This window comes from Triplophysa rosa, linkage group LG14 (assembly GCF_024868665.1).
Source record: "Triplophysa rosa linkage group LG14, Trosa_1v2, whole genome shotgun sequence".
Taxonomy (NCBI): Eukaryota; Metazoa; Chordata; class Actinopteri; order Cypriniformes; family Nemacheilidae; genus Triplophysa; species Triplophysa rosa.
In genome coordinates, this window is record NC_079903.1 from 20,914,647 (window position 1) to 20,931,376 (window position 16,730).

Genomic DNA, 16,730 nt, shown 5'->3' on the forward strand with positions numbered 1-16,730 from the left:
TACATACAATTCTTTTTTTTTGTCCCCCTTTACATGTTTAATGTAGCAAATGTATTTCTGTTTTCAAAAGACTAGAAGTGCATATGTGTTGGGGGTAAAATTGTCAGTGTAATATTCTTTTTAAAGTGAAGCTTCTAGTGTAGATCGTCAGTCATCATTTACTCACCATCAAGTTGTTACAAACCTGTATAAATTTATTTTTCTGTTCAACACAAATAAAGATATTTGGAAACATAGACATAATAAATGCCTAGACACGGCATTGGTCACTTTGCTCCGCTTCCGCGATACGTCAACGGCGCCGCCATAGTGCGTGGCAAAAGCTCACTAAACCCATACAAATGACAACCTGTCCTCCAAATAAGAGTAGAAAAGTAATTTGTTCCTTTCCTCAAATACCACGCATTTGACCGTTCGCTGATTAAGCACCTCTACCTGCAGCAGAAGAAGCTTTTATCTACCGTCATTATTAAATTATATATTGAAGTGTAATTGTGTAATGATGACACGTATTGGAGTGTGATTTTCAATTTAAACCATCAGGATTAACTGTATTTGTGACCTTTCCAACGTGATCACATAATACGGAAATCGTGGACACGCATCATGGAGGCATTGCAAGCCGTGTATTTGTCGTCAAAAAGTAGACTTTTTACTTTTCTTAGAAAATTATCAATCGTTTCGCTATACAAAACCCTTATTCATTGGCTGATGTCGTGGACAGCCTTTTGAAGGTGCGATGAAACAGAAATTTGGACCTTAAACCAATAGCCCCCAGTTGAAGTCCATTATATGGAGAAGAAGCCTGGAAAGCTTTCCTCATAAGCCTAAATTTGTTTCCGACAGAAGAAATAAACACACGGATGATGGGTGAGTGAATTATGAGGAAATTTTCATTCAAAAGTGAACTACTCCTTTAAGGTGCTTTTAAAATGGACCTATAGGGTCATTTGTTTTGGAGTCTCGCAAATGAATGGGAGAGCTGCGCCTTTTCGGCATTAAAAGCACAATCACGTGTCTAGTTACTTAATATCAGCAAATATACTTTAAAATGAATTGTTGTCATAAGGAATTGTGAAATATACATTAATTGTGCCTGTTATTCAGGAGAATTTTGGGGTGAACTATCCCTTTAACATTGAGATCAGATCAACAGGAAAATAATTGAATTGAATAATGAATAATAAAAACTGACAATAATGGCTGTTTAATGCAAAGATTTGTGTGGCATAGTTTTTTTTAATTCAAATCAACTCTTTTTTTTCAACAATTAACGTTTAATAGAGGATGATTGATCAAGATGCTCAAAAAACGTACAAAAAAGTTTTATTTTTTACTTTTATCATTTACTTTGACATTTTAATTCATTTAAAAAAATTAACATTTTTAAACCACTGGAATTTTAAGCATATTGGCTTTGGTTTGCTTTTCACTGTCCATGAGTTTGTAATCATGACACATCTCTCTCTCTTTTCTCTGTGCAGAGGACACCACTTCGGGGGCTCAAAATTGCACCACAGAGCTGACGGGCTTATCAAACACTGAAATCTTTAAGATTTGTTTATATTTTGTCATCTTAATCACGGGTGTGATTGGAAACGGGCTTGTCATGTTTGTGACCGGCTACAAAATGAAGTCGACAGTCAACTCCATCTGGTTTCTTAACTTGGCGATTGCAGACTTCCTTTTCATTTTGGTCTTAATTTTCTACATCGTTGTTGACTTTCACAAGAATGTTTGGCCCTTCGGCGACTTCATGTGTAAATTATCACGCTTTCTGACAATGCAAAATACGTTTGCGAGCGTTTTCTTTCTGACAGTGATCAGTCTGGACCGATGTCTGTGCACATGGGTGGTGTGCAGCGTCCCTTTCGTCATTTGTCAGATGATGTTGCATTTATAAATAAGGATTTTAGCAGCAGTCACTGGTGGCATTCTGTTGTAAAATACAGTATAATGTGACAAGATCAGAGAGTAGAAGAAAAACAGATATCAAGTGCTAACACTAACACAAGCACATCCTGCAGATGTTAAACTAAGAGAAAAGAATAAAGTTATTGGGTTCTTTATTTATTGTTCACAAAGTTAGTAACAGTTTCCAATACCGGTATACAGGACCCAACACAGTTTCACGGGAATTCGTCATATTGTCGCAAAATGTAATCTTTCTTTCATGTCACTTTTTCACGTCACCCAGCACCTCTTTCAATCTAACGTATTTTAATACACGGTATCGTTCATATGTACTGTATAAATATATACCAACGCAATCTGATGGGAATTCATACATATTTCACAAGGTGGCTCATTCGCGTGAATTCCTACAAACTTATTTCGTACGTTTTATTATGATTTGACTTTGCCCCTGTGACTTTAGGTAAAGGGGCGAGTTAAGGGTGGGTTTATCGTTGCTTTTTCCAGCTCGTAAAATATGTGCGTTTTAGCTAAATTAGCCTTTGCGGCTGTGATTTTAGGGTTTGGGGTGGGATAAGGTGTTGATTAAATATGTACGACTTCTTTTGGTATCAGGTTATAAATGTGTAAATGTGTATATACACAGGGTCTGTGTATTGAAAATCGAGCTTAGTGACACGAAAAAAGGGTGAAATTCGTGAACACGAATCAATAGATTCTAAATTTTGTGCCTATGCCACGAATTGCCATGAGACATTGTTGTTTAAACCACTAGGCTCATCTAGCAGTAACAGATACTAACTGATATAAGAAGTGCAAAAGCTTTTACTCTATTAATACCGGTAAATAAAACACACATGGCTCCTGAATGATCAACTGAATGTGATGTGTTTTGCTTCACTAAAGTTCACTAAATAGCAAAGTTATCATCATCTCACCCCTAATCTTGTTTTATATAAGAAGAAAACGCCATTAATTGTTCATGCAAAGACATTACCCTCTGTTGAGCCTTCAAAACATCGGAGATGAATGGAAGAAGAAATGGTTAGAAAATGTTTTTACATCTATGCATTATGCAGCAGTCTTATGTCTGCCTTTTATAATGTAGCAAATTAATTTCTGTTTTTAAGATACTCAGTGTGAAAAGACCGTGGCTCTTCATGAGGCCAAGCATTTTACATTTTGGGTAACTGTGGGGTTTTTTTTACTTCTGCAGCTTTGCTGGTTTAGGGTTGTGCGACATGACAACTTATAAAATAAGAACTCTAATATGATGGAAATGTGAAAATGATCATATCTGTCTAAACTGTGGTTTTTCTGTGTAACCTGCAAGATAAAGATAAAAATTCTCACATGGCCAGCTTATGTGCAATGTGTGCAATGCAATTTAAAATTGTTTAAAACAAACAATGCAAATCGCTAATAAAGTTGCATTCTTAAGATGTTTTTGTCCCACCCGGACTTCCAGAGATCTTCGAGCCAGTCCCGTCCGGCGTTTCTGAGTTCCCTGCCTCAGTCAAGATGGGTGCTTGGGCTTTCCCTCCAGCCCTCCCAGCACCTCCATGCCTCCCAGTGCCTGTGTGGCTCCCAGCGCCTCCGTGCCTCCCAGCCCTGCCAGCGCCTCTGCTCCACAGCCCAGGTCTGCATTTTCTCCACGGCCCAGGTCCAGTTCCCCTTCATGGGCCTGGCCCTCCATCCCGCCCCCTGTTCCACCTCCGCCCTCCTGGACTGTTTTGGGGCGTCTGGAATCCGCCCTTAGAGGGGGGGCTCTGTCACGATCCCAGTCCGTGTTTCCCCTGTGTTGGTGAACTTATTGTTCTGTGCCATGTTTTGTAGTCCTTTGTAGTTTTTAGTGTTAATTAGTTCCTCCAGGTGTATCTTGTTAGTTTCTATGTATTTAAGCCCTAGTGTTTCCTTTCTTTGGTGTCGGTCTTAGTATCATGCTTTGTTTTTGCGCCTCCTACATTCTGTGGATTACCTTGGTTTGTTTTTGTCTTTGTATATTTCATTAAATTCTAAACTGCACTTGGATCTACTCTCTGCCTGGTTCTTCAAATGTTACAGCATTTGATGTCTGGATGTATAGACACTAGCGGGTATGACGACTCGAGTCACGAGATGAGACACAAGATTGGGTTCATGAGAACAAAATAAGAATTTTACACTATTTTTAAGTAATCCTCAACAATGAAATATTTGAAAAAATAGTCTTTTGTTCAACTGAAAATCACAAAATGCAAAATACAGTAGGTGCATTTTGAAAATGTATCTTAAATTAATGTAATTTTACGTCTATTTTTGTGAATTATAATACAGTTTAAAAGTGGCAGGGCATCTTCAATACTAGTTTCACCATCAAACTCCATCATGCTAATCACAAATCACAAGACCTTGACAAGAAATCTTGTCACGTTTTAATCTTGCAAGATCTTGTGGCAAGAGATCTTGTCACACCCATCAGTAAACACTAACAAGTTATATGAGTGTCAGTATTTTGTCCGTACTGTTCTTTAAAAAGATGCTGAGGCGCTTGTTGTTAATAAAGAATGGAGTATTTTTCCTCGTGGTGTGTCAAAATAGTGCAAAATTATACTGTATGTAACATCAAATAAGATTTAAATCTTAATCAAAATGTAATCCAAAAGTAGTCCGATTACGTTACCAAAAATGTGTAATCTAAGAGATTTTGTCATGTAATCTGTAATCAGTAATTGATTACAATTCATAAGTAATCTGCCCAGTTCTGGATATTTTGCTTCTTACACCATCACCGCCCCTAATCTCCCCTCCATACAGGGGCAAACTGCAACTAATTGTTCAGAGGAAACATAGTTGAGCCCTGACAACATCCAACAGAGAGCAATTTGGAAAATAAACACAATGAAAATGGGTAAGAATTTACATCTATGCAATACTCTTAAGGTAGCAAATTTATTTCAGATAGTAAAATTGTCAGTTTACTAACTTTTGGTAGAAAAGACAGATTCTTTCATTTCTCTTTCGTCAGCATCTTTGCAACGATTAAGATTACGCAACATGAACACTTAACAATATGCACTGTAGATATATGAAAATGATCATATCTGTTTGTACTGCGGTCTCTCAGTATAGGTTGCAATTAAAAGGTCATCAAAAATACATTTTATTTTAGTTGTAATAGAAATCACACAGGCAATGTTTTCACCTGTTTAATGTGTACAGTTTAATCTAGATAGACGGGAAAAGAGTCACATTACACACACACCCTTCTCATTAAGAGCCTTTTATTCCAAATTCTGTTAATTCTATTGAATGTGTGAATATTACACCTTATTACACGCTTTTAAAGAGATGTCCAGAGGAACGTGGACCACAGAATGATGTTTATTGTTTGTAGGCGTATACACTTTTGTAAATTGTTTGGGAAACATAGCAGGTTATGTTTAGACGTGTCCCGTAAATCTCACATAAATGAAGATAACTTGCAAGTGCACAATACCATTTGAAGTTCTATTTCAGTTGTGGAGATTGATTTATATTTATTTACTTAAAGCATATTTCACTTTTTACAACCTCTCTGTTATATAAAGGGAAACTGTAACTACTTGTTGGTGCAAAGACATTGTTAAGCCCTGACAGCATTTAACTGAAGACAAAAAAGAGGAAATAAAGAAACAACAAAAATGGGTAAGACTGTACATCTATGCAATAGTCTTATGTTTGTCTCTTTATGTATCAATTCATTCTGTGTGACCTGAACAACCCGTAACACAGGTGTGTGTGGAGAGGAGCATATTGATTTGATTGTCAATTATTTGTATTTCTTCCAACACCCCTCTGTTGTTAGATCACATCTGTCTGTCTCTCAGATGGAACCTTAAAGGTAAAAACCTTTCTGGCCATTTTAGTGACTTAAATGACATGTGCAATGTGCATAGAGTTTAAAAATATACTATTGATACCTAATTGAACATTTGTATTGCATTGTTGTTGTATTTGTTGTCGCAAAATTTGCTTCACATCAGGTCTAATTTAAGATCATATCAACAGGAAAAGAGTTTTCACAACTCAAAATGCCTTTTTAGCAAATGTGGTTTATGTGGGCAATGTGTTATATGAGAAACATGAAATTTGTCATTCGTAAGAATTTCGCAAGGTGGCTAATTCGTGTGAATTTCTATGATGTTATTCGCACATTTTAGTACGATTTGCTTTTAGGGGTGGGGTTAGAGCAGTGGTTCTCAAACGTTTTTGTTGTAAGGCCCCCTTTGTGTAGAGTGCACTGCTTTGCGGCCCCCCAAATAAAGACTTATAATCTTAAACTTAAAATTTTAATTAAACCAAGAAAATATTCAGTTAAACAATGCTAAAACATCAATTCTTTTGGTTGGTGGCGTTGTTTTTCTGATGTTTGATTGCACAAAATTGATGATAAATATCTATATTTCTAAAATGCCACAAAATCTGTGGCCCCCCTGGAACCATCTTGGGGCCCCCCAGGAGGCCACGGCCCCCAGTTTGAGAACCACTGGGTTAGAGGATGGCCTTCAGTGTCGCGTTTTTCTATACATTTAATCTATTTTTTCAATTAATCCGTTTTATACATTTTACTGTACTTTAAACATCATTTGTTGTTCAAGCTTTGCGAACGATTGAAGCAGTTTTGCTTTATGCTGTGCATGAGTTTACGTATAACTATGCCGCATTCTCTGTCTTTTCTTTGTCCAGTGTGCGACATCTTAAGACCTCAAAATCAGACCACAGTCCAGCTGAAGGGATTATCCATCGCAGAAATCATCATCAGATGCATAAATGTGGTCATCTTAGTCACGGGTGTGATCGGAAACGGGCTTGTCATCTTTGTGACCGGCTACAAAATGAAGACGACGGTCAACTCCATTTGGTTTCTCAACTTGGCGACTGCCGACTACATTTTTATTCCATTTTTGGTTTACAACATCGTTGATGTCTTTGACAGTGGGGTTAGTCTCAGCGATCTCATGTATAAATGCGGTTATTTTGTTTTTGTGCTAAACATGTTTGCGAGCGTTTTCTTTCTGACAGTGATCAGTCTGGACCGATGTCTGTGCACATGGGTGGTCGTGTGGGCTCAGAATAAACGGACTCTGGTCAAAGCCAGAATCATCTGTGTGTTTGTGTGGCTTTCATCCATCTGCTGCAGCATCCCTTATGTCATTGTTCTCTGTGAACCTAAAGATGCATTTAGATCCTATGAACACTATACCAATGTCCACTTGTCTGTGTTCATATACAGGTTTATGGTGGGCTTTCTTATTCCTTTCTTGATCAGTGCATCTTCATACATAGCTATTGGTGTGCGGGTGAAACGCTTTAAAAGAGGAAACCAGCTTCGGTCTTTCCGGGTCATAATATCTGTGATTCTGGCCTTTTTCATATGCTGGTTTCCTTACTATGTTCTACAGTTGTGTTACATAAGTGCAATTAAGAACAGCTGGAGTGACAGCGTTCAGAAAGGAATTGAGGCTGCGGGACCTTTCGTAATCTGTCTGTCTTATCTAAACAGCTGTCTGAACCCCATTCTCTATGTGTTCATGTGTGACGAGTATAAGACGAAACTTAAAAAGTCTCTGCTGCTGGTGCTCGAGGGGGCTTTTACTGAGGATCATCTGGGTTAATAAACTCTGCCTTTTAGATTAGCACAACAAGCTTTTATTTTAGCCTCCAGATGATTGGAGATATAAATTAGTCACTTGAAGATTTCCCAAACATCTCTTTTCATCTCTTCAAGTCAATGTCAGGCTGGTCGGGGTATCCGAACAAACAGAGCAATCCCTGATAGCACACATAAATCTGGTTTACGTCTATTTGACGTCTGCATTTACATCTGCAAGACATCTACAATACATTGTTTGCTCATCTGCAATACGTCTCGGAGATGTCTGCTGTCAGACGTCATATAGACATCTAGAAGATGTCTGTAAGATGTTAATGATTTAGAATGGATGTAAAGCAGCTCTTTCTAAGATGTTTAGCAGATGTTTTTACGCAGCAGATCTCCAGATCTTTAGCAGACCTATTACAGACGTTCAGACGTCTCCGAGACGTATTGCAGATGAGCAAACTACGTATTGCAGATGTCAAATAGACGTAAACCAGATGGATTGTGCTATCTGGCATGCATCAATGAGGAGGAAAACGGGAATCAATTTACAAATCTCGTAGGTTAAAGTTATCTCTGTAATACTCAAATTTTGACCTGCTCACGGTTTGTTTTTCTCATTATTTTGTTACACACAAGCTTTATATTGTAATGATACGTAACATAAGTGCAAATGTCACCCTTGTTATTGTCTTTTAAATCATCATAACTGAGAAAATTGTTTCTTTTCTGTTCATCATGTTGTGTCTTTGACTTTTCTGCATAGAAAGGCCATATTATAGTAAATCATGATATTTCCTTGTTTTATAGATATAAAAAGGTGCAGAATAAATTTTTTTAGACAACAACAAACAAAAATCTAGGCCTACATGGGTTTTCTTATATTCTTCGGCCTGAGTCACAAACAACAGGATAACCTCAGATATGCAATATTATTGGTTTTTAAACTGTGGTAACTTTTTATTGTTGTGTATGCTAATGTTTTTGTATGTGTTAGTTTAGTAATAATAATGTTTTGGTTTACACAACAGCATGTAACATTTCATATTCATATTCAGTTAAATACTGCGGTAGCAGAACGTTTCAATATGGCGAATATCTTATGTCTTTCATCCTCAATGCTTTCCAGTAAATCTCACGTCATGCCACATTAAGAATTTAGAAGTAAAAACATACGTAAGACTTTGTTTTATATAATCTTGTGCTGTGTAAATACTTTAAAGTTTGATTTACGTTACACATAACGCACTGGAAGCATTGGGCGTGACGTCAAATGACGCGTCTCCGTGGTCGGGGTTGATCAATCGGCTTCTATTCGAACACCAAAGTCTGAGGTAGAAAAATTCCAAAATTCGAGTCGTCTCGATCGCAGCAAAGTTAACGTGCATTTTACAAATGTCTTTTAAATAATCTCCGTCTCTTAAAATGACGTACTTTCCACATAGGCTACAAAAAAATTGTCAAAACTTGCAAGCCAAATTCCATTACTACCATTGTTACTTGTACACGTGACACAATCTTGTCTAAACTTTATTGACTCATCTGGTTATAGCAATATTATCCGGTGTTACGAGATTTTTGGTTTCACTGGGCGGAGTTAAGATGAATATGCATGAGCTTCCTGAGCATGCGTGTGAACTGTGAAACTAAAAATGCCAGACTTCAGTTTCTGCACACAGCACGTCTTATGGATTGTTTCAAGCAAGGGAACAGATGATGGACTATCAAAGAAAGAGTTAAGATGGGTCACACCCCAAATAAGCAGCATCATTTAAGTATCAAAATTATTTAAAAAAAAAATGCGTACAACAAAACTGAGTGTCCTTTCTACATTAACCAAAAATAAAGCAATTACAAAATAAATCTGAGGAGCACAGCTAACACAGGACCCACCTCTGGAAAAAGGACATCCATAATAAACTTGATTGTGTCACTGTGAGTCTGTGTGGGTGTCCTGTCCAGAAATGAAGTGAGGTGAATGTAGATGTCATCAATTTGGACCTGATCGTCAACGTATACAGGCACAAGCATGGTCTTGGCAGAAGGACTGCAAAATATGTCAAGCCACTTTGATTTCTTTTGGCCACTGATGATGTGCAAAGAAAATTGAGAATGTCATTAAAACATTGCCACATATGTCTCTGTAAGTCATTTATGTATTTATTAGACAAGCTATTGGTTTAAAGTGCAGTGAATATGTCAAATGCATTCTTCAACACATTTTTATTATTTCCAAGTGTTATTACAGATTAACAACATAATAGGCCTAATTAGCCAGCCAACAATTGCTATTAAGAAAACAAGATACACGATTAATTGAGCACTAACGATCCCAAACATTAGGTGCACATACATTTGAATCAGGATCATTAAGCTATTTTAACAAAAATGTATATTATATGTACATTACATAATATGATCATTTCTTTTATTCCATATGGGAATAAAGTTTTCAATTTGAGTTTGATCATGTTTGTGATTGTTGGTGCTCAATTATCGATCTTTTGTTTTCTAAATACACATTTAAGAAAATTGTTTGCTGGCTCATTATTATGTTGACTGTGATATTCTCACCTGTGATTAATTGTAAATTCTGATTATGGTGCTCTCCATTTTGTAGGAAGTTGTACTATGAATAACAACTTGAAATAATAAATAACTTAAGTACATGTGCAGCTAAATTGAAATGGTTTACATACATGTGACGTTATGTATTAATGCAAGTAAACAGGGTCAGAAGAATATCTTACCAGAAAAGGCCATCACAGGCTAGAGACAGACAACAAAATAAAATTAAAAAGAAAATAATTATGAAAATGAGTAAGAGATATCGAGTAAGCATACACATGGTTGATCCAGACAGAACATCGACCTGGTCAATAAGTATTAATTCTATTGTCTTTGAGTATAAATTACACATGCATATCTGTTATCATTTTTTTTATAAAAGACATTTCCATAGAGTAAAAGCAAAAAGCAGTAACAGACCTAACAGGTACAAGATGTTGTTATACTCCGTTAATAGAGGTATACTACCACTAGGTGGCTCCCTCCCCGTGGCAACACTCATTGAGGGAAAATACACAACGGTAACAAAATGTGACGTTTTAACAAACAATGTTGGTTATGGGTTTGCTCTTCTATTTTTGACTAGACATAAAAAACTTTCTCATTGTAAGTTTCCATTCAAAAAGTTTGCTCAAAATAGTTTTCCCCTATATTCCCTATTTACATCATCACCCCACCCATAATCTCTCAGATATACCAGACTGCCACTAATTGTTCGTGCAGAGAGAGACGTTTGTTGTGGGCTTTGACAACATCTACTTGAAGACAGAGGCGAGGAAATAAAGACCTAGAAAATGGGTAAGAATTATGGCATATTCTGATGTTTGCCTCTTATAGTGTAGCACATTCATTTTGTTGTCAAGATATTCAGCGTGAGAAGAGATGCAATATTTACACATAGCTGGGTAAAGTTGTCAGGTTATTTTTAAAGGCAGCTTTATTTTCTTCCTCTACCCTTCTGTTTCATTATCTTGGCCCTTTGCATCTTTGCATTGATCAAGAATAAGCAGCATGACCACTAAAATTCAAAGTATGCACACTAATCTCATAGAAATCACAAAATGATCATAATATATGTCTGTGCTGATGTCACTTAATGTAGACTCTTAAAGCTGTGGACTCTTGTCTTGTTGACACATTTCTGACCAGTATGTGATCTCGATCACACATGAAATTAAATACGGTACCCAGTTAAATGAATAAACTGTGTTAATAAAGAATGTAAGATCTCCAACTGTACAAGCTAATAATGCTGCATTGTTGAGATGTTTTAGTGTTGTTTTGCATAAATGCAAAATCGTCTGTAAGCAGTATTGCACATGAGATCAGATTAACAGGAAGAGTCTTCATGACTGACAGTGATGTCTGTCAAAGGTAGGGCATCATGTGGCTTGTGGTTTATGTGATCATCACATGTTATATAAAACGTGCCATGTTCTAATACATTTACTCACATTCTGTTTTTGTTTCAAACCAGCTCACTTGTGAATGGGTTTTATAAAGCTGACAGCTAAAATGAAACAGTTTTTCGGTTAACATAACTGATTTACTTATAATACATTTTCTCAATGACCCCATAACTGTTTGGTTTATTTGTGTACTTAATAGCAAATGAATCCTTAAAACTATAAACAATAAATAAACTATTCAAGTCTTGAGTAATAACAGAACATTTTTAACACATAATATATAGGGGACGATGAGGCAAGATGCCCCCTGGTGTTCACTTCTAGCCTTTTTCACCTCTCAACACACATAATAAAAGTCAGGCTATGCTGATTTTTACTCGTCCCAATATTGAAACTAAATAAAAATGTTTCATTGTGCATGAATTTGTAATCATGAAGCATTTCTCGTTCCTTTTTTTTGTGTGCAGCAAACAGCACTTTGGGACCTCAAAATCTGAGCAACGTCGAAAGAAATCACTCCACAGATCTGACGGGCCTATCAAACACAGAAATCTTCAGCATATGCACATATTTTGTCATCTTAGTCACGGGTGTGATCGGAAACGGGCTTGTCATCTTTGTGACCGGCTACAAAATGAAGACGACGGTCAACTCCATTTGGTTTCTCAACTTGGCGATTGCAGACTTCATTTTCATTTTGTTCTTGATTCTCTATATCGTTGTTACCTTTTACAAGATGGTCTGGCCCTTTGGCGACGTCATGTGCAAAATAACTTCCTTGGTCTCGATACTAAAAATGTTTGCGAGCATTTTTTTGCTGACAGCCATCAGTCTGGACCGATGTCTGTGCACATGGGTGGTCGTGTGGGCTCAGAATAAACGGACTCTAGTCAAAGCCAGAATCATCTGTGTGTTTGTGTGGCTTTCATCCATCTGCTGCAGCATCCCTTTCGTCATCAATCGTTCTGTACAGAAAAATATTGGATTTGAATACTGCGTCTATTCAAGCCCCATCAATGTCATTATGTCTCTGTTCATATACAGGTTTACGGTGGGCTTTGTAATTCCCTTCTTAATCATTGCATCTTCATACATAGCTATTGGTGTGCGGGCCAAACGCCTCAAAAGAGGAAAGCAGCTTCGGCCTTTCCGGGTCATTATACCTGTGATTCTGGCCTTTTTCATGTGCTGGTTTCCTTTTCATGTTCAACAGTTGTGTCTCATAAGTGCACTTAAGAATCATTGGAGTGACAGCGTTCAAGAAGGAATTGAGGCTGCGGGACCTTTCGTAACCTGTCTGGCTTATCTGAACAGCTGTCTGAACCCCATTCTCTATGTGTTCATGTGTGACGAGTTTAAGGAGAAACTTAAAAAGTCTCTGCTGCTGGTGCTCGAGGGGGCTTTTACTGAGGAGCACGTGAGTTTCAGATCAACACGCTTTTCACGCCTCTCAGAGTCACAACAAGGTACTAAGCAGACACACGACACAACCATCTGCTCCTCTGGTAGTGGACAGGAGAACAACACAAGTGTCTAGATGACTGGAGATATAAACTTGTAAAAATGGAGATAAAGGTTTCCCAAACGCTGGGTCAGACGAACAGATAGTCCCGCCCCAAACATCTGCTATTGGTTGAAGTCAGGGTATCTAAACAAACAGGGCAAGAATCACCAAACTCTGATGTTTTTCTCATTGCTTTGTTGTACACAACATTTATATTACAATGCTGTTCGTGCAAATGTTTTCTTTGTTTTTGTCTTTAAAGTCATGGTAATTAAGAAAAACGTCTACTTTCTGTTTAAAACATTTTTTGTTACTTTAATGTTTTTTAAAACATATGTTTTGTTACTTATTTCTGTTACTTTTCTGAATACAAAAGCCCTTTTACACTGAATGATGTCTTTTTCTCATTGTAGATGAAACAAAGGCACTGCCTCAGCCTTCACTCCCACTACGGCAAAAATGGATGGTGCGAATAAATCAGGTTATAAGCATGCAAGCATGCAGGTTGTGAATATCTTAAAAAGTTGCATGAAGGAAGTTTATTTACTTTTTCGCTAGCGATACTTGAATTGATGTAAAGGGGTCATATGACAGGGCTGAAAGGAATATTATGGTTTGTTTTAGATGTAATGCGCACGATTTAAGGTTCAAAAACGTTGTATTTTACGCATACCGTGCATGTTTGTATCTCCTCTTTGCCCCGCCTCTCTGAAACGCGCTGATTTTTTACAAAGCTCATGGCTCTGAAAAGCAAGGTGTGCTATGATTGGCCAGTTAGCCAGTGCGTAGTGATTGGTCGAATACTGCAAGCGTGTGGCGGAAATGTAACGCCTCTTACCATATTTGGAACATCACGTTCCATATTTGTATTATACAGTCTAATGTCAAGAGGAATAAGTCAACCTGTTTTCCTTTGACTACAGTATGTGCTTACAAATTGTACAGAGGTGTTAGTAGTTCTCTTTTTAATTTGTTACTTCTTTATCTTCCAATGAAGCCATTTTTGGGGGCGGAAGCTTAATCTAGACGGGCCTTAACAGAGAACAGTACTGCTGACTAAACCATTGGCAGAAGCTCTATGTTTTGCCAACATAGACGCTGAGAAGCGTTTTTTTACACCTCCCGTGTATCAAATATTACTGTAATGTGTCCTACACTGAATACATTGAATTGTTTCATAACGGAGATCGAGTGTTACCCCAGCTTAATTTCACAAAACAGTTCATTTCTCTTTCCTCTTGCTTATATAAAAGACGGTGTGCTGCATTTGACAGTAGAGTAACATACAGATCAGCATTTGTTTGTTACCTCTGAGATAAAAGAGCATCATAAAACTGGTAAGGTTATTGACCATTTTATATTTTAAGTTTTTGTCGCTGTTTTGCATTTTTTTCCCCATTTTACCTCATTTTTTGGGTCTTGAAAACCGTTTAAGCTTTAATTAGTTTTAATATTTGAACAAAACTGATCACATTTGTCCTTTTCTAGCTTCTAGCTGTCGCATTCGAACTGAATCCTTAAAGGTATGTTAAAACTATGTCTATCCTTCATTTTAAATGCTGTTACATACTGGACATGTTTTTCAAATATAGAATGTTTTTTTATTCCACATCGAGATTTTGGTTGACAAGATTATGATTAATCTTTTGTGTTTTTCATTTTTGGTGAATACGTTTTTTTTCCAGTGTTTTGAACAAATAGAATGAGTAAGCATGACATGTAAAAAAGGACAGCGATTTTGAAACAGCCTGTAACAATGCTTCATTTCTCCGTATTGCTAATGAAATCTAGATAAACGATGAGCATGCAAACTGTAATTTCTGAACATACAGTGTGTTAACTTTCGTTTTTGTACTTTAGACCAAACAGAAGCTTCATCCGATACATCATCATCAACCACCAATGCACCCGTCCAAATGAATCTCCCAATGAACATCACAATATTCCTTCCCTGCATGACTTCTGTGTTTGACGTTGTTGGAAACGGAGTGGTCATCTACGTAACTGGCCTGAGAATGAAGAAAACCGTCAACACCATTTGGTTTAGCTGATTTTCTCTTTACGTTCTTTTTGATCTTCAACATAATCTACGAATCCCACCATTTCGACTGGCCTTTCGGTGATTTCATGTGTAAATTGGGCAGCTTGGTGACAGTGCTAAATATGTTCGCCAGCACCTTCCTGTTAGCAGCTATTAGCGTGGACCGGTGTCTGTCGACATGGGTTGTGGTTTGGGCCCGGACCAAACGAACACTTTTCAAAGCAAAACTGAGCTGCTTGCTTATATGGTTGGCATCCATCGCTTGCAGCCTTCCTTTGGTAATCTTCCGAAAAACAAAATGTATTGCTTCCGAACAACAAACTATATGCGCAGCTGATTTTCCAAATGGTCTAGCAACATATAAAAGGCTAGTAGTGTATCGATTCGGGGTGGGTTTTCTCATCCCCTTCATCGTCATCTTCACATCGTACCTGGCAATCGGAGTAAGAGTTCGACGGCTTCGTAAAAACAATAAACTAAAGCCCTATCGTATTATTCTGGCCTTTTCCTTCTGCTGGCTTACCTTCTATACACATCAGTTAGTTGACGTGTGGATACGTGAAATCAATTTAACAAACCCATCAGCCAAGCTCAACAGCTTTAAGGAAGTTTTAGATGATATAGGGCTCATATTAGTCAGTCTCGCCTATCTGAACAGCTGTCTGAATCCGTTCTTGTACGTGTTCTTCTTGTGTGATGAATTCAAGAAGAAACTAAAGCAGTCTTTGGTGATGATGTTTGAGAGTGCATTTGCAGAGGAACACCTGGCTCTCCTACAACATTCCCAATCCCAGCCCAAGGGTGGGACAGGAACAGATGAGACCGGGCCTTCAGTTAACTTTTTAGCATGCACTGAATAATTTTATAATGAGATTATAGGATTTGATATTTTGCTGTGTCATGCTGCATCCCATAGGGAAACAAATCATAGATCTCTCTATTATAAATTATTTCTTGACATCAATGAGACTAAATAAAGACCAAATAGAAAGTTTGCATCTCCTGCATCTGAGATATTTTTCCAATGTTTCCAGTAGTTTCAGAAGAGGTTCTCAACAAATTTACCTCCATACTCTTGATGTATTTTATCAATTGTCTCATTATCATTTTTCTTTCTCCTAAGCAATTCAGGAGAAACATCTGAGATTGAGCTGATCCTTAAACGAAACACAAATATATAAAATCTCCAGAAGTATAACAACATCTGAGCAATAACATTTTCCACTGGGATGTTAAAATATGTAAACAACTTGCTTCAGCGACAAATAGTTTTAACTAGCTGAATGTAAGATTTCTTGTGTGCAATTTTATCTTGATGAAGCATAAACAAATACTATTATTCTAAACTATCATATTTTACTAGTGTATTGGTGCTTTTATGAATTCAATATGTCTGTACTCTAGGATCTTTCAGTTCCCTAAGAAACTTGCTCTTAGTTCCTAGACTGTGAAGTTTCTCGACTACATAAATAAAATATTCAAGATTCTTTGTAACAGTGTTTAGAGGTTGTTTACATGGCCACACAACTGAAGAATGCAATTATTTTATTACTATTGTATTATAAACTTTAACCTCTTCATTGAAACGTTTGAATATTTTAAATAAAATAGAAGCACGCAGTATTACTGTCTCACTTGGCTCTCATGTAAGGAGCTTGTAGACCTTTCTTAATC

At 37.2% G+C, this 16,730-nt stretch overlaps 2 protein-coding genes and 1 long non-coding RNA gene across 5 annotated transcripts; all 3 read left to right on the forward strand.

The window, feature by feature from the left end:
* The first annotated feature begins 4,736 nt into the window (after positions 1-4,736).
* LOC130565147 (uncharacterized) lies at positions 4,737-6,696 on the forward strand. The gene is made up of 3 exons (XR_008964341.1): positions 4,737-4,804; positions 5,484-5,580; positions 6,622-6,696. It is a non-coding gene; the product is annotated as an uncharacterized LOC130565147 (long non-coding RNA).
* An 8-nt stretch (positions 6,697-6,704) lies between these two features.
* On the forward strand, positions 6,705-7,550 carry LOC130564494 (C3a anaphylatoxin chemotactic receptor-like; the record flags this gene model as incomplete). The annotated part of the gene is made up of 1 exon (XM_057350573.1): positions 6,705-7,550. A coding segment is annotated over one exon (846 nt), but the record flags the coding sequence as incomplete, so codon positions are not given.
* A 3,249-nt stretch (positions 7,551-10,799) lies between these two features.
* On the forward strand, positions 10,800-15,144 carry LOC130564880 (C3a anaphylatoxin chemotactic receptor-like). Of its 3 annotated transcripts, none has more exons than XR_008964309.1 (5): positions 10,800-10,900; positions 11,979-12,977; positions 13,429-14,352; positions 14,504-14,538; positions 14,876-15,144. XR_008964309.1 is itself a non-coding variant. In XM_057351312.1 (5 exons), exons 1-3 carry the CDS (start codon positions 10,897-10,899, stop codon positions 13,489-13,491), a joined length of 1,017 nt encoding a protein of 338 aa, XP_057207295.1. In that variant the 5' UTR covers positions 10,800-10,896; the 3' UTR covers positions 13,492-13,496; positions 14,504-14,538; positions 14,876-15,144. The 3 variants fall into 3 exon arrangements, 2 of the variants coding, with proteins under 2 accessions (XP_057207295.1, XP_057207296.1); XM_057351312.1 differs by having other exon boundaries at positions 11,979-12,928; positions 13,429-13,496; XM_057351313.1 differs by having other exon boundaries at positions 11,979-12,928; positions 13,429-13,481.
* Positions 15,145-16,730: the final 1,586 nt, after the last annotated feature.